The 18,190-nt window shown below is 44.9% G+C and overlaps 1 protein-coding gene across 2 annotated transcripts in view; it reads right to left on the reverse strand.

Moving 5' to 3' along the window:
• Nucleotides 1-1,728: 1,728 nt before the first annotated feature.
• The window catches only part of IQSEC2 (IQ motif and Sec7 domain ArfGEF 2), a 99,418-nt gene continuing 82,956 nt past the window's right edge, over nt 1,729-18,190 (reverse strand). For both annotated transcript variants that reach the window (XM_049767144.1, XM_049767145.1), the window contains 10 exons: nt 17,746-17,907; nt 16,901-17,023; nt 15,734-15,900; nt 11,398-11,537; nt 10,517-10,642; nt 7,849-7,948; nt 7,161-7,322; nt 5,094-5,267; nt 4,569-4,618; nt 1,729-3,981 (listed from right to left, as the gene is read on the reverse strand). In XM_049767144.1, coding sequence (XP_049623101.1) covers nt 3,016-3,981; nt 4,569-4,618; nt 5,094-5,267; nt 7,161-7,322; nt 7,849-7,948; nt 10,517-10,642; nt 11,398-11,537; nt 15,734-15,900; nt 16,901-17,023; nt 17,746-17,907 — 2,170 coding nt within the window. In that variant the 3' untranslated portion in view covers nt 1,729-3,015. The remainder of the gene's footprint in view (nt 3,982-4,568; nt 4,619-5,093; nt 5,268-7,160; nt 7,323-7,848; nt 7,949-10,516; nt 10,643-11,397; nt 11,538-15,733; nt 15,901-16,900; nt 17,024-17,745; nt 17,908-18,190) is intronic.

Raw genomic sequence — 18,190 nt, forward strand, 5'->3', positions numbered from 1 at the left:
GAGCATTTACACACAGGCATTGCATTTTGACAGTGAGTGGATGGCCCAATATGGGTAAGAAAGGAGACTCAAAACTACAGAGATCAACTGGGATTACAGAGTGAAGAAACTCCATGGTTCAGACAAGGAGTTTGCATTTGTTTTTGGAGGTAGTCAAGAATAATTTATTGGACATCTGGCAGGAGGTAGGCATTTCACATACATCTATTAACTGTTGCCCTGTAAGATTAATCTCCATTTTACAGGTCAAAGATCAGGTTGTAAATGGCTAAGGGATTTGTCAAAGGCCACACACAATCAAGTCTGTGACTGAGTCAGAATTGAGCACTAAAATCTGAGCTTTTGAAAGACAAAATCAGTAATGAGCAGGTGGAAGAAAGGAGCAACCACAGTTCACTAGGGAAGAAACAACAAAATATGCATTGAACTTGTTTCTGTATCTCTGTAAATGCTCAGACCTAGTCCTCACAGAAATTACAAATGCTTAGATGGCCCAGCTACTACCCTTGCCTAAACATACATATGAGGAAGGAACAAACACAAACAACTACTCTTTAATTGGGCCATATACACTATTCTCTCTGGGCTCCATTCCAGATTTTAAGAAGGCATGAAGAATTTATTATCTACTGCTTCTGGTGATCCTGCTGGCCTTGACTAAGAACCACTACTCTGCTTCATTCCTCCTGACCTTGCTGGTATAAAGTAGAATCAGGATATATATATATATATGTAATATATATGCATATATATGAACAGTAGTGCTGGAAACATGATGCTTCAGACGAAAGTGGGAAAACGACCTGGCCAAGAAATTAAACAACTCCATCTTGACTTGTTAAGTGGCCTTGAAAAGGAGTCTGTCCATCTCTGGACTTGTCTGTTCTCTCTGTAAACAACAGAGAGCATCCTTAAAGTTAGTTGTTGTATATCGATAAACTATATGTGCATAATTCTTATAAAGTAACTACCTCCTGGCTATAGAGTCTAGATCACCACCCACCCTAATCCCCATGGACAGAAATGTGGACAGCTGGGGGATAGAGGAGCTCCAGGAAAAGTCCCAGGGAGGTTGACAATTGGTGATACAAGAGAAAGCAAGTATCTAACCTGCGGAAGGAAGAGAAAGGAATTAAGTTGCTGAGCTCCTACTTTAAATGCCATGGCAGCTTGACATTTTTCCCTCATCACAAATTGTGAGTTCCATCACAATTTCATGAGGCACTTCATCTTGTCACCCTAAAATTTAAAGTCTTAGAAGGAATGCTTCCTTCATAGGCACATATTTAGAAAGGGGAAAACTCAGGGTTTGATTTTATTTGATTTGGGGGGGCTTTTGGGGGTCATACTCGGCAGTGTTCAGGAAATACTCCCAGTTCTGTGCTCAAGGGTGGTTCCTAGTGGAACACAGGGAATCAAGTTGTATTGAGGATTGAACCTGACACTCCACAGGCAAATCATGGACTCAGCTGCTGAGTTGTCTCTTCAGCCTGGAATCCTCAGATTTTGAACTGGATCAACTACAAAATCTACAGTTCGGCTGCTCTGCCATGCAGGCGGTTAACAAAATGTGATAGAAAATGATCCCTCACCCTCGACTCCCACCCACTCAAAGAATATCTTCCACTCTGTTGCCCAAGCTTTTGCCATTAGTATCTTACCTCTCTAAGCTAAGACTCTCTATGGGCTCCATCATGGGAGAGGGGGCATAAGTAGGAGGCAGAGGCAGGAGGTGAGCACAAGGTCTTTTATGAGGCATCAAATATACATTCTTATATACAAGAAGGAATAAAAGACAATGCCTGAACCCCAGCTCCTCTCCTTACAGCCCCTCCCACTGCTGTCCTCCCCCACCCCAAGCCCCAGGTTCCCTGGGCCTTCATCCAACCTGGGTCTGTCTGTCTGGACTGCAGCCTGTGGTGGAGAGGGGGGTGGGGGCATGAGCTGAGAAAGGAGCCAGAGATATGCAGCAAAAAAATGGGGCTGGGGCTTGTAAAAAAATATTTATAATAAATTAACAGGGATGAAAAGAGGCAGGAGAGGCAGTGGAGATTTTGAAGAACAGGAGCACTCAGGCATTCTGGCTCCCAGCCCCTTTTCTGATGGCTTCAATCTCTGCCTTGGAAGAAGATCTTGGATTCCCAGTGGCCCTCAGGAAGCCTGTCTCCTCAGTCAGGTGCAGTGCCCAGCCCTAACAAGGTATATGTGGGCAAGAACTGTAAAGTGCATTGTCTTCAGTTGTAGGTGAGATAGATGGAAGGGAATGGGGGCATGCAATATGAGGGAGGGAGGGCATTGCCCTTCTCATCCCAGACCTGAGCTCTCCACCACCCCCAAAACCTGTTTGTACTTGGATTAGGAGGGGCAAGGTCCTGGAGCTGAAAAGGCCTGGGTTGAGACTCAGTGGAAAGAGGGCATAGCTTGGTTCCAGAGAGGAAGCACTGCCCCTTCTGATATCAACAGATGTGGGCCACCACCCACTAAGTACAATGAGAGTCCATGTTCTCTTGCAGGCAAAAACCCATTGTGTGACTAGGCCCTGAGTTCAGCATGTGGCTGAGATTTTGGCCATAACTCCTAGCCTCACATGGCCAAAGGAGCCCAAGGGATACCTTCACTTTTACTGATCCTATGCTTGCCCCTCCCTCACCAGAGCCAATAGAGAGCTAACCCTGACCCAAAAGTTTGAGGTCACTCAGCTACACCTCTGGGGAGAAAGGGGTGAGAATGAAGAATGAAATGAGAGGACAAGGATCTCTAAAGGTCCTCACTACACCCAGAGCTGGAAAGCCCTTTGTCCAAGCTTCAAGTGGCAATAACTCAAAAATCTGGAAGGAAATCCGGTGGTGACTAGAGGTTAGATGAGGGGTCCTGAGGCTGGAAGGATGGTGGGGAAGAGGACATTTCTATGTGCTTATATATATTTTGAAAAACTGAGGAAGCAGAGCAGGTACAATATCCCTTTTCTGAGGCTCCCCTAGACCTCCCTGGGCTCCAGATTACACTCTCCATTCATCAGACCACAGTGCTGATCCGGCTTGGCTTGGCCTTGGGGTTTGCTGTAGATGGATTGACCGTGCTGGGAGGACCAGAGGCGTGCAGTGGGCCATGGGGAGATGTGGGTGGTAGGGGAGAGTGTGGGGTATGGGGTGAGGGTGGGGGTAGAGGAGGGTAGGAGGGGTGAGGTGGGATGGGTGAGTGTGGTGACAAGGGTGACTGGGGATGGTGGGGGTGAGAATAGGATGCCCCTGGTGGCCGGGACCCAGGGCCTCCAGTGGCCCCTGTTGCTGGCATCATCTGTGGATGGTGGCTGAAGATGAAGTGCTTAGGGCCCTGTTTGTGGGCTGGGGGGTGCTGAGGAGCAGGACTGTACAGAGGCAGGGGGGATGTGGGCTGGTGCAGGGGGTGGCGACCATGAGGTGCAAATTGAGGGTGTCCTCCAGCCCCCCGCCTGGGAGCCCTGCCTGGTCTGCCCAAGGTATAGTGCTGGGGGCCTGGGATTGGGCCATGAGTGTGGAAATGTCGATGTGGCCCCACAGGGGGTGCTGAGGCAGGAGGTGGGGGAATGGAGCCTATCTGGGGCAGGGGTGGAGGCTGCTGAGGCGGTGGGGGGAGAGGAGGCTGCTGGGGTGGGAGGTAGGGTGGTGGAGCAGGGCCTGGTCCTTGGCAATACTGGGCATGCAGGGCCTGAAGCTTGGACTGCCCATCAGGCAGCACTCCCAGGCCACCATGGCTGTGACCATGGTGGTGGTGGTGGTGATGGTGGTGGGTGGAAGAAGCAGATGAAGAGGAAGCAGAGGCCTGGCCTGTTGGCAGTGGTGGCATCTGGAAGGGCCCCTTGGCCCGCTTGCTTCCAAATAGGGAGCCCAGGAAGGATGAGGAGTTGGAGACGGGCCTCTGGCTCTTGTACTCCTCTGGCGGCGGGGGTGGGGGTGGAGGAGGCATCCTCTGGTGAGGGCGTGGACTGCTAATAACAGACCCCTGGAAGGGGGAAGGGGGCAAGTCAGGCCACTCCCAGGCTTCTTAACCCCCAACCCTAAACCCCACCCTGTCCTTGAGGGATGGAGCTGGGAAAATAGGACCCCCCCACCTCACACCCACTCCCACATGATGCAAACCCAGTGACAGTCCTATACTCGCACAGAGGACTCGCAAAGCTTGGCTATCACCTCTACTCTCTCCTCAGCCAGTGAGTAGGAGACATAGCAATGCAGCCTTCTCCACCACACTGTGCGGGCCAGGAAAATGTCAGAGACCGAGACTGGTTCAGGCTCCAAGAGCAGGGCTTGAGAGCAAAAGTTTCTTGCCACCCAACTCCCAGGGTATCACTACTCTCAGGAGTCAGCCCTGAGCTGCAGAAGGGGCTCCAGAGAGTGGAAGACAGATGGAGAGACAGGCAGAGTGAGGACAGACAGAGTTGAGGACAGATGGAGAGAGTGGTTGGCTAGGAAAGGCAGCCCACAGTTCCCAGCAGCAAAGTAGGGGGGGCACAGGTCCCCTCCTCCTCTGGGGCTCCATAGCAAATCAGGGCTCATGCAGAGGACAGTGGGTCAGAAGTGGACACTTACTTCGATGGTGCTGTCCAGCGATCCCACGCTGTTACGGCGCCCCCGCTTCCCTGCACCCACAAGCAAGGAGGCCCAGTGTCAGAGTAGCCCCCTCTGCCCCACCCTGCTGGGCACCAAGCCTGGACCCCTCCCAGGAACAGACACCCCTAGGTCCTCACCCCCTTTGAAGAGGGGGAAGTGGGGAGGGGAGGAGGAGAGTGGGAGAAGAGGGGAAAGAGAGGAGGACAAGATGGAGGAGAGGTGTTACAGGAGAGAAAGAAGAGGAAAGAAAGGAGGAAAGGGGAGCAGACCAAAAGAGGGCATAAGACTGTGGCCCCACTTTGTACTCCCTAGCCCAAACCCCAGGATCCACCTGTTCTGACCTGGCTACCAGGCCCCCAGCAGAAGGACTCCCAGGACTCTAAATAAAGGCAGGGTGCGTGCAGGGGTGGTAGGTGGAGGGAAGTCTGCCAGTCAGTGACAGGAGGCCACTTGGCCACCAGGCACTATGTCTTCCCAGCCAGGGCAGGGGCCCAAGAGACTTGCCTGCATCAGAAAGGTCTCTCAGAGAACTGCTGAGAGCACCCCTTTTGAGCCCATCGCCTGCCCCATATGTGTCCTCCAGGCTGCTTCGGGCTAGAGTGCCATTCACTGAATCCTTGGCCCCTCCTGGCTGTGAGGCGTTGGGTCGCATCAGACCTTTCTGCTTCTCCAGCTCCGCTGGATGGCAATGAAGGAAATAAGAAGAACAGGTTAGGAATAGGAGTGGTAAGGAAACTGCATGACCTCCATAAACCTTCTTCATCCTCATTAGTTCTGGCACACATCTCTCACCTGAGCTCCATCTTGACCCCCATACACTCCCCAGTTCCATTTCATGAAACTTTTGGCTCACTGTCTTGCTTTGCTCTCTCATAAACTGTTCCTTCTTCTCCTCTATTCCTTCTTGCTTTACACCTCCCCTTCCTCCCCAATCCCAACCTTCCCACTATTCCTGCTCTGTGGAAATAAGAGCTTGACAACAGCAGATGCATAGCAGGATCAGGAAGAACATTCTAGCTAATAGCAAAGAGAACTCCCTCCCAAATGCTCTTCAGTTCTCAGATACCTTCCTTCAGAGCACAGAACTCCTAGCAAGACTGGAACAAGAAACAGATAGGAATTGATTACTCTGTTTCATGCCAGCAGAATGCCTGACACTCCATATACTTGATTTTTCTCAAGCATCACAATAGGCCAGAGAAATGTAGAATCATCTCCAATTTTGATATTTTTTGGTTCGTTTGGGGGCCACACATGATGTTGCTCAGGGGTTACTCCTGGTATGTTTGGGGGAACCATTTGAGATGCTAAGGAATGAACCTGGGTTAGCAGTGTAAAAGGCAAGCAACCTATTCACTGTTCTTTCTCTCTGGCCTCTCTTCTCCAGTTTTGTTTTGGGGCCACAACTGGCAGTGCTTAGGGGATACTCTTGGCCCTGCACTCAGGAATTACTTTTGGCTAGCTGAGGAGACTATATACCTTACCTGGTGTGCTATTACTCCAGCCCTCTATCTCCAAGTTTATGGGGGGAAATAGCAAATCTGATAAGTCTTAAAATGGTTCCCAGAGTCACCCAGCTGGAAGTCACACTGCAAGCAGGTTCTGCCTGAGTCCAAAGATTATACATAGACACCCATCCTCCTTGTGGAGGGCATGGAAACATGGAAACTGTTGTCTTTCTCTCCCTTCATCTTGGTATGCTCAGTCCTCTCTCTGAATGTTTATGGGCAAACTGAAATGAGTGGCCCTGCCTTGCTGAGCAATGGAGAAGACTCAAACTGTGCAGACCTCTCATCAAGAAGCCTCCTCTGTTTCTGTGTTTTTATCTGTCAGTCCTTCTCATCTCCCTCTGTCTTTATCTTTCTCTTTAACACCATGTTATTTCTTTGTGACTGATTATTAGTCTGGAGAAGAGAAAACTTGGAGACCACTTGGAAGAATGAAATACAACCAAGATTTTCTATTATATATGATCAAAATGACTTGGTGTGGCTCCAGGGGGCTGGGAGGTCACATCACTAGGACTCAGTTTAGGATAAGGATTGTAGGGAGAGCAAAGATGATGCTGGGAAGGAAGAGTACCATTTACTGAACATCTAGAATGTTCACCACTACTGTCCTACTAACATGTAGGATGCTCCATCTACCCTTTGGGAATCTCATCCCAATATCATATATGAAATAATAGGAGCTCTGAGAGTAAAGCAATTTCCCTCAATTTATCCTGAAGATAAATAGCATACATGGGGCATGAAACTAGTGTCCACTTCCATTAACCCCAATATTTTTCCATGCTGCCTTTCAAAACAGTAATTTTGTTCGTTTTGTGGGACAGGAGGGTGGCCATCATAAAACTAAACACAATTAGAGTTTAGAATAAAAAGCTCAGGTTGAAAGGTAATGAGCCCCTTGTCACTGACAGTACTCAAGCAGAATCTGAAAGGTACCTGGAATGAGGTTGGGAAGGTTGGATAAAGTAACTCTCAACTATAATATTCTAAAGAACACTATACTAGGTAGTGGCAGGAAACATATCAGGAGAAGAGGAATGAGAGGGGCTAGGTTACTCACACTCCACACGGTATTTCTCCATTTCTTGAACCTCTGCAATGGACTCACGGAGGTCAGAAGTGAATCTCAGTCGGTCCTGGAGGCTGGGGGCATTGAAGATGATAAGGACTTTCCTCTCCCCACCAGGTACTGCAGAGAGCAACTTGATTCCAAACTGGTAATCTGGGGGAAATAAGGAGATTCACATCTTAGTCAGCATGGAAGCAAGGTGGTTTATTGTGCATCTAAGCTAACAGTTTCTCTTTACAAGCATCTTCAATGGTTCCCTTTTATCCCCCAATACCCCCCAATCCTAATTGTCATAACCCTATCATCTCCCTATCCCTGGATGGGAAAACAAATTGAACTCCAGTTGCTCCCAGAGAGGACAATCTTCATGCATCTGAAGCCCAGGTGGATGACAATGAGCTTTTCTGGTTTCATACTTCAAGATGCAACATGGCTAGCATGTCTACAACCCCTCAAAAGCACAGGAAAACTCAGTTTCATCATATCAGGAACTCCTTTGGACTCCTAGATACACTCAAATAATCCTCTCACTCGACATGCTCTGCATCCTGGATTCCAGTAGGTTTTTTTGCTACCTCAGCCCAGCTGTAATTGAGTCTTCAAAATGGAAATTGATGAGATTGAACATGAGGACCATAGAGTAGACTTTTGCATTTCTGAGATCCAAGAAGGGACTCACATGAATTCTGGAAGAGCTGCATGTGCATTTCCACGAGGGGAAAGGACTGACGGAAACTATATGTTACCAATATCTTCTTCTTCTGGAAAATTTTGGTGACCTTTGGAAGGAATGGGGAAGAGTCAGGGTTTGAGGTAGAGAATTTCTACATGACCCCCTTTTATGATAGTCACCCTCCTGTCCCACAATTACTAACACATAAATGCACATACCCACAAGCTGAAGAGAACTAAAACCCAAGGATCAGAAAGGGATAGATGTGAAAAAAAATGAAGCTCTTCATGTAATGATGACAGACAACAGGCATTTGCAATTTTTATAGGTAGTAACTGAATGCTGCTCCCTTCAGGAAGTCTGTGCTAACATTTTTTTAACAGATCCCCTCCTTTCCTTAGACTCCCAGAATTCTGGTATAGCACTGTACATTGGAGCATGCTCATGGCATGTCCACACCCCCAGCCCCTCATTGGGCCAGGAAGACCAAAAGACAAGAGTCTGATTTACATGTAGCTGACTCTCATCTAGCACACAAAGGCAATTTTGGTTGAACAAAAACAGTTAACAAATCTTTCTCTCAAAAATCCAATGTTTTTCTCAAGTACTTGGACACTCTGGACTGAAAATATACAGACCTCAGACACTTTTCAAGTGGTGTTTGTTTTATTTTATTATTTTATTTTATTTTATTTTGGGTTTTTGGGCCACACCTGGCAGCACTCTAAGTGTTATTCCTGGCTCAGAAATCACTCCTGCAGTCTCAGGGGAACATATGGGATGCTGGGGATCGAACTTGGGTCTGTCGCATGTCATCTGCATAAAAAGCAAATGCCCAACCACAGTGCTATCACTCCAGCCCCTCAAGTGGTGTTTAAAGTAAACAATTTTTGGTTGGAGTGATAATACATTGGGTAAGGCATTTGCATGTAGCCTACCTGGGTTCAAGCCCCATCATCCTCTATGGTCCCCAAAGTACTACCAGAAGTAATTACTAGACTCACAGCTAGGAGTAACCCTGAGACTGCCAGGTGTGGCCACCCCAAAATAAATAAATGAAGTGGACAATTGGATGAGCATACTTACAATGCACAGCTATTTTAGTTTATTAATTTTAAAACAAGCTTTTTTGGGGGTCTACACCCAGTGGTGCATGAGGATCATATGGGGGTCAGGGATCAAACCTGGGTCAGCTGCATCCAAGATAAATGCTCTACTTGCTATATTATTGCTCAGACCCCAAAATAAACTTTTATTTATATTGTGTCTTTTATAGAGAGTATTCCCAGCAGTACTGTGGGCCACCAGGGATATCCCAAGCAGTGTTTGGGTAGAGACGAAGCATACATTATTTTTCATCCGTTAGACAGTGAACTCCCTTAGAGCAGAACCGAGGCTTAGTCATCTCTGTGAACCCACTTCTTGGCCCAGGCTGGGCACATGCATGTGTCTTTGTACAACAGCTGCAGAAACCTCACTCCACCCGGCACGACCCAAGTCACTTCTCTGGGTCTGTTCAGCCCACTTCTGATCTTTTATTTCAGCCTCGTGACAACTCTACAAGAAAGAGGTCAGCTCTGCTTTATAGAAGAGGAAATTAAAGGTCAGAGAAGGCATGAGAGAACGGGATCTAAAGTAACACTCAAGTGATGCTAAGTGCACTCTTCAGAGGAGCAATTAGCAATATCTGAAAACATTTTTCAAAGGATATGCTCTTAGTAGTGTGTAGAAGAAACCAAACTGCTACTAAACATTTTCCAGTGCATGAGTAAGCACAAAAAATGTGTTCTGTCACACAGGTCACTAGATAGAGCCAAAGTTGAGATCCTGTTCTAACGCAGAGAACACCAAGACAGGAACATATTTTTGTCCTCAAATATCAAAGGAGAGGCTAGAGTGATAGCACAGCAGGTAGGGCATTTGCCTTGCACATGACCAGCCCAGGTTCGATCTCCAGTATCCATATGGTCCTCCAAGCCTGCCAGGAGTAATTTCTGAGCATAGAGCCAGGAGTAACTCCTTGAGCACTGCCAGGACTCAAAAACAAATCCCAAAATATCAAAGCAATTGGCTGAGAACAGAGGGTGAACACCTGCTCTCTGTAGTCCCAATGCCCAAGTTGGAGGAAACCCTGTGGGAGGCAGGTCATAGTAGATCACAACAGCCATAGCCCAGAAAGGCAGTCTCTGTCTCTGCAGCCTTACAAGCTGGGGCATATTCAGAAAGTCTATTATGCTCCTGGAGTCCAGACCTGAAATTCCATTCTCATCTGCAGAGCCCTCTGTGTCCTAATTCTAAAAGATGCATGTCTACTCAGGGAAGGAACTGTCTTAACAATTAGCTCATGTGCCCTCAACACCCAGCATTTCAAACTGACCCAAATGAACTTCATCCAAATCTTTGACCCACCAATGAGGACATTTCCCACTACCCCCCCCCAGTTGTAAATCTGGCCCTGGCCCTCACATTTTTTCATGCTGCTATATGGCTATTACCACATTTAAAGGGATCGATCATGTTATAGATGACCATAGGTGGCTTCTGCCTTAATAACACAGACCACACAGATCACATCACAAAGTGCTTCACCTTTATGCCAACATGCTCTGTTAAAATGGTTCACACTGACCAAACTGGCCCCTCCCCTTTGTGACTTCCCCTATGCTATTCATACCACCAAAAGATCATTGAAGAGGAAGACTTCTCGCTGATGCAACCCAAGCCTCTGAGGGCGGTTTGGATCTGGAACCTCATATAGCTGGCAACAGCACACTAGTCGACGATGAGGAAGAGACAGAACCTAAAGAAACACAAAAAATAGGTGCCAGCAAGGCCAGTACCTTTCTGACTTCTGGCACCTTTATGTTGACCACAGATAAAGTTTATCTGTGATACCTGTCATGGGCACTTGACTGAAGAAGTTTTCCACTAAAGCCCAGATCCTTTTGTTCCTCTAGCTTCCTCTGTCTGCAATGCCTTCCTTGACTAGCTTCATGTGGCTACATTTTACTACTCTCCCAAACCCCAAATCCAGAGCTATCTCTGCACAGACTTCCTGGTTTTCCTGAACTTCAAATGACCTTTTCCTCATTGGTGCTACCTTAAACTAACTGTAAGGCAAAAGGGTTATGCTTTTGTTTAATATCTTCCTTGGTTTGAGAGTGCCCCCAGACAGAGACCATGATTGAGTTCAATCTGTATACCCAGTGCCCAGTGATTTTTGAACTTAACAGAAAAGCATTTGTAATTGTTTGCTAACTAAAAGATATTCTTTGCTTTGATTATTTATCAGCTGGCTTTTAGCTTGGCTCTTCACTTAGGATGAACAACCAAAACCAAAAATAGTATGAAAGAGTGCTCCCTCCATGTCTGCCATACGTCCACAGTATGTCCCACTCAGTCTGCACTAAGCCTGAACAACTTTACTATTGCCTATGTTTAACCAGTGAGGGTCAAACCTGTGTTTGACCTAGAGGTCACAAAGTGGCAGTGACTTACCAGTAAGCAGAGGCCGATCCAAACCCTATTCCCTCTGCAGCCTCCCAAGGCACTTACCGGTTTCTTGCCCACAATCATGCGCTCCACAGCCTGCACCTGGGACACATGGTCATCATTGGTTCGAAGTTCACGGCCTTGGATACGCTGATAGATGCCTACCAGGAGGTCTCGTGGGATATCTTCACCATTGTCAACCCCTGAGTAGGGGGATTAACACAGGAACATATCACATGAATATGAGGAATAAGTAGCAAGGGTTTTCCAAAACAGTACACATCCAGACATGGCCCACAATAGTGTATAGGGCAGGTGAATCTACCCTTTTGGTACCTAGATTTTATTGAAGGTACCCATCAACAAGACAATTGCTCTCTTCTCTAAGCCTGTTGGTATCTAAACCAGAGTTTACTCCAGTGTAATCTAAACAGAGTTTGTACCACAAATTGATGCTAGCCTTCAAATGTTTGAAGAGTTTGAAAGCCATTGGTCTATTGCCTTGGATATAACTGCTGGTCCACATATCAGTATACAAGACAGGGGCTGGTCCACAGGTGTAAAAAGGTTGAAAAACATTCATTTAAATAACTGAGCATATTGATATGAAAACACTTAGATGAGTATTCCCTCCTTCCTAATCAGCAAAACTGTGTTATATGTTAATATCTAGTGTTAGAGGAAAATGAAAAGATAGCACAGGTGGTAAGGTACTTGCATTGCATGTGGTCAACCCTGGTTCAAATCCCCAGCACCACATACAATCCCACAAGCATGGCCAGAGATCACTCCTGACCACAGAGCCAGGAAAAGCATATAAGCACCCCAACAGTTCCCTCCAAAATAAATCCAATATTAGTAAAAAAAATACAGGGAAATGGACATATATACTAACATAACTATTTTGCGAAGTATTTAGGTAAGAGCCTAAATATTCAGTGATATCTCTTCTAGCTATCTGTCCTAATAAATTATTTAGAAATATATGCAAACACATACATACATACTTAAATGTAGTTTTAAAAATCTGGAAACAACTTGAATTCCAAAATAAAGGAACAGCTAGACAAAGCTGAATGCATCCATTGTTAAAAACTTGATTGAAACAAGAAAAATGTTCATACTGCATAATCCCCTAAGCACCATTCTGAAAATCATACCTGATCATCAGTGGGCGTGGCCCCCAAACAAAAATAAAAAAAACTTGATACTTAAAAAAAGTGTGGGAATATTCTTACAGTAAGTTAAGTGAAAAAAGCAAGATAATCACATGCATAGCACAAACTTACTTTAGAAAAGTTTACCTATGTGTGAAGGATAAAGGAGGTAAGACTATAATACTTTAAAATGTTAACTATGGTTGATTCTAGGGGGCAGAATTTTGGATGACTAAAGGAAATTTTCAATTAGTGCCATTATTTCTTGAATGTGCATGTATTAATTTAACTGATTAATAACTAGAAGTTACTGTATAAAATATAACTAAAATGTATATATAAAATATATATGTGTGCACACATATACTGTAAAAAGGGAGGGAGACCAAGCCAATGAATAAACAAATAATGACTAATGGCAGGGTTCTGGGAGACAACTCCAGATGGCCTATATAATCTAATTCTCTCCTCCCAGTATACATTCTTCTCTATTCCTGATTTTCTAATTAAAACCCACTCATTCTCTTCTCAGTGTTTCCCAAAGTGGATGATAACATTCCCTCAGGGTGCTGGAAAATTCAGGAGAGGGGTGGTAGTAAGCTCTGGTTCAAGAGAACTTTCTGTTTGTTCACTTCAAGAAGAAGCATTTTCTTTCTCTTTTTCACTTTCTGTCTTTTTTCTTTTCTTTTCTTTTCCTTTCTTTCTTCTTTCTTTTATTTTCTTTATTCTTTCTTTTCTTTCTTCTTTCTCTTTTAAAGTTCAAATACTTTTATTTTATTTTATTTTTATTTTTTTATATAATCTTTAAGCACCATGATTGCAAGCATGTTTGCAGTTGGGTTTCAGTCATAAACTTTTTTTGTTTGTTTGTTTTCAGGCCACACCCGTTTGATGCTCAGGGGTTACTCCTGGCTAAGCGCTCAGAAATCGCCCCTAGCTTGGGGGGACCATATGGGATGCCGGGGGATCAAACCGCGGTCCACCCTACACTAGCACTTGCAAGGCAAGGCACCTTACCTCTAATGCCACCTCACCGGCCCCAGTCATAAACTTCCTTCCTTCCTTCCTTCCTTCCTTCCTTCCTTCCTTCCTTCCTTCCTTCCTTCCTTCCTTCCTCCCGCCCTTCCTTTTTTCTTCTTTCTTATTTTATTTTATTTTATTTTAGGGAAGCATTGAGTTCTCCCTCCCTCCCTCCCTCCCTCCTTCCCTCCCTCCCACCCTCCCTCCCTCCTTCCCTCCCTCCCTCCCTCCCTCCCTTTCTTCCTCCCTTCCTTCCTTCCTTCCTTCCTTCGTTCCTTCCTTCCTTCCTTCCTTCCTTCCTTCCTTCCTTCCTTCCTTCTTTCTTTCTGGATGCTAGGGATCAAACTCAGGTTGTCTGCACACAAGGCAATCACCTTATCTGTTGTATTATCTCTCTGACACCTTCTTTTCTTTATTTAAATTTTTTCATAATAGATAAGTTTGGAGAACTCTGTTCAAAATTCTCTACTAGAGAAAATGTTTTCTTCTTTTCCTCCTCCTTGGACAAGTGCTAAAGTCATATTCTTCATTAGGTTGCATTTTAGTTCAGCTGCCAGAGAACTTAAAACCCTTTTGTTGTGCCAAACCTCATGGTCAAAAAATTTATATGTTGTTTTTTCTCAATTTTATTACCCTCTCTAGTTTCTGCTTAAATCACATCAACATATTTGTTGTAGTTTTGTTTGTTTGGGGGCCACACCCAGCACCGGGGACCATATATGATGCTGGGGACTGAACCCAGGTCAAACCTACGGGATTGACTGCCCTACCCACTGTCCTATAACTCCAGCCCCTAAATCTTACTAACATTTTTTTTGTTTTTTGAGTCACACCCGGCAGTGCTCAGGGGTTACTCCAGGCTCCACGCTCAGAAATCGCTCCTGGCAAGCTCAGGGGACCATATGGGACGCCGGGATTCGAACCAATGACCGTCTACATGAAAGGCAAATGCCTTACCTCCATGCTATCTCTCCAGCCCCCATACTAACATTTTTAATAGCCTACTATTTGGTGAGAGATAGAGCTTGATATTAGTGCAATAAACAAAGAAAAGTGATCAAGTAAAACACCATTCATTCATCTAGTACTTGAAACTCTTGTATATTGCTTCCAAGTGATTTTGCCAAGTAGATTGTCAGTCAATGTCACTGATTGTTCTACAAACAATTTGGTGTTTACTACCTCTGTGACTTTTCTATTATCAATACTTGGTACACCCTCTTCTAATCATCAGGCATTTTGGCCTCTGTGACATCACAGTTTGCTTTGTGTCTTGTTCCAGGATCTTATTTTTAAGCATTTTATTGATTGATTGGTTTTTGGGCCCACACCCGGTGATGATCAGGGGTTTACTCCTGGCTCTGTGCTCAGAAATCACTCCTGGCAGGCTCAGGGGACTATATGGGATGCCAGGAATTGAACTGGGTCCATCCCGGGATCGGCTTCATGCAAGGCAAATGCCCTACCACTGTGCTATCTCTCCGGCCCCTTATTCCAGGATCTTAAATAAAGAGTTAGCCTTTCGCACAGAAAAATGTCTTATTCCAGAGACTATAAACTATCAATTTATGACCATCATAGAAACGGGCATATACTAGGTACTCAATGTTGGAATTAATAAATGAATAAAGAAAGAGTAGTGCAAAGAGATAGTGCATCAGGTAAGGTTCTTGCCTTGCATGCAGTTGTTCCAGCTTTTATCCCTGGCACTGCCTGGAGTGATGATCTGTGAGCATAGACTTGGGTGGTCCAAAGACCAAAAAATTGGAAAGGGTACCTAAAATATTGAAATGAATTTTCAACCCCACCCCAGTCCTGGAAACCAAATCCAGATCTCATGCATACAAAGTATGTACTTTACTGTTGATGCTAAGAAATTAGTCTTTCATGGCATACATAAAGAAAACAGAGAAAGAAAGAAGTAATGAAAGAACAGACAAATGAATGAATTAGTAGTGTATGTTTTTTAAGAGCCAAAGATTTAATATCTTATGGCTAATATCTATTAAGTCACTATTCAGATTAGAAATGAGTGAGAAAACAAACAACAATTTGAATAAGTGGTTGCCCTGAGAGCATCATGTCTTGGCATAAAGTGAGAGACTCACAGTTTAATTCTCAGGAAGCAGATCTGATTTTTCTCACCCTTCATTCCCCCCATCCAGTTCCCCATCTCAGTTTCAGATGGGGAAAAATGTGACAGGAAGATAGTCTGGGGTCACCTCTTAGATTCTTGATGAAGTCATCTAGCTTCATCTTCCGTTCAGCTTTCACGCTGGGACTGTACATGTCGGTATTAAGAAGGATAATGGCAAAGGCAAGGATGAAGATGGTGTCTGGGTTCCGGAACTGGCGTACAAGGGCTGGATTACATACACAGTACCGCTGGCTGCAGGCAGAAGGGATCAGGGTCAAGTCAGACACCAATCACCTCTGCCTACCCACCAACCTCCCAGTCTGATGCCACTAGTCCTCTACTCCAAAAAATATTTCCAAGTCCATTAAATCAGTCCTGTTTTTCAAAGTTTCTCCATGAACATAAAATAATCACAACTTTCTTGCTACACTTGCAGAGCTTTTTTTTGGGGGGAGGGTTACATATACTGCCTCATGTAATCTTTCATAATTCTGCAAGATAGCTTTTAGCAGCCCTATTTGACAGATAAAACAACTGAAGTCCCAAGTAATAAGGTAACTTGCTCACATAATTAAAACAGTAAATGGTCAAGCCAGAATGAAAATCTACATTTTTCTGCCTATAAACAAAATCCTTCCATTATGGGAAATACTTCCCAACAAGATTTTATGTTTCTCTTCAAAATTTTCCAAGGTACTAGGATCAGAATTTAGATTCAAATCTGCCTAATCCTGGAACTCAGAGTAGAGGGTAAGTAGAAAACAGCATGGAGTCAGACACATAGGTTCAAATCCTTATTCCACTATATACTCACTGTATGACTCTAGGTAATTTTCTTAATCTCTCTCAATTTCATATTTTTCATCATCCTTAGTAATTTAAAGAGTCTTACTAATCTACCTGGTAAATGCTTACGAACATGAACTATTTTTTAAACTTTTTTTTTGGCCTTTGGGCCACACCAGGTGATGCTCAGGGGTACTCCTGGCTATGCACTCAGAAATCGCTCTTGGCTTGGGGACCATATGGGATGCCGGGGGATCTAATTGCGGTCCATCCTAGGTTAGCATGTGCAAGACAAGACGCCCTACCACTTGCGCCACCGCTCCGGCCCCCGAACATGAACTCTTACTGTGGTATTATTATTTATTGTATATCTATGCTCCAAATGTTTATCCTCTGATTCTCACACAGACCACTCTACCCCCACAAAGTAGAAAAGGGCAGTTTCAGTAGTGGGAAGCAGGCACACCTAAAGGCTTCGATGAGTCGTTCCACTTTCTGGGCCTCACCCTGGACCCGGATGTGGGATTGGAATTTCCGAAGTGCATCATCCAAATCCATGGAGGAGAAGTCCATCTCATCCACCACACAACTGAGGAGCAAAGATGTGGGTGTGGCACTCTCAATTCCTCTTCAGAAAATTTCATACCTCCCCACTGTCTTGTTCAAATAACCCCCACTGTGAGACTCCTAAAATCTGGAACCATGGTCAAAGTAAGTGCTTATGATAGAACATTTAAAATGGAACCCATCCAAGGAAATCAAAGCCAGATATATATATGTATATGTATACATGTATACATATATGTATGTATATGTATATATACATATATATTTCTGGTTTTGTTTTGTTTTGGTTTGTTTGGTTTTGGTTTTTGGGCCACACCCAGTGATGTTCAGGGCTTGCTCCTGGCTTGGGTGACCATATGGGATGCCAGGGGATCGAACATGCAAGGCAAACGCCCTACCACTTGCACCACCACTCCTGCCCCATACATATATATGTGTATATATATATATATATATATATATAAATAATTTCTAAGGATCCTTTCCATCAACCCACTCACTCCAGTGATGGAAAAATTGAGGTCCAAAGCAGTTATAAGGACAATCATGTATATCATGAGGCCACCCTGAATATTTTAAGATTAGCACCAAGAGAAATAAAACTGCTTTGGGACAGAGGGTTAGAGAAGGAAGGTCTATTTTGAAAAGTTTATCTGAGCAAAAGGACAAGATACTCCCTTCCTCCTTCCTACTCTCCTCTTCTAGAAATCCCTAGCCCAGCCTGCCCAATCCTGGGGTCCTCACTCCAACACGTCTCTGTTGAACTGCTTCTGCCGGTTCCCTAGGAATTCCCCTATCATCTGCCGGCTCAGGCCTTTCCGTTCCAGAATGAAGTGAGCCACACCCACTGGTGTGTCTGACAGGAAGCCCCTCTCGATCAGATACTGGATACCCTTCTCTGGCTTCCTGCAAAAAGAGTAGAGGTATATGAGATGACAGTATTCCTGGAAATTGCCCTCTATTCCATTTTTTAGCCTTACCTGGTAATAATCAGGGGTACCTCCTAGCTCTGGACTTAAATAATCACTCCTGGTAGTGGTCAGAGAGCCATATGGGATTCTAGGAATTGAACCTGGGTTGTCCATGTGCAAAGCAAGCGCCCTACTTGTTGTACTACCTCTCTGGTCCATCTATCTTGTAATTTAAACTAATTTTGGGCCCAACTATGGCCTCAGAGAATCAAGGAAAT

This window comes from Suncus etruscus, chromosome X, assembly GCF_024139225.1.
Source record: "Suncus etruscus isolate mSunEtr1 chromosome X, mSunEtr1.pri.cur, whole genome shotgun sequence".
NCBI classification, from domain to species: Eukaryota; Metazoa; Chordata; class Mammalia; order Eulipotyphla; family Soricidae; genus Suncus; species Suncus etruscus.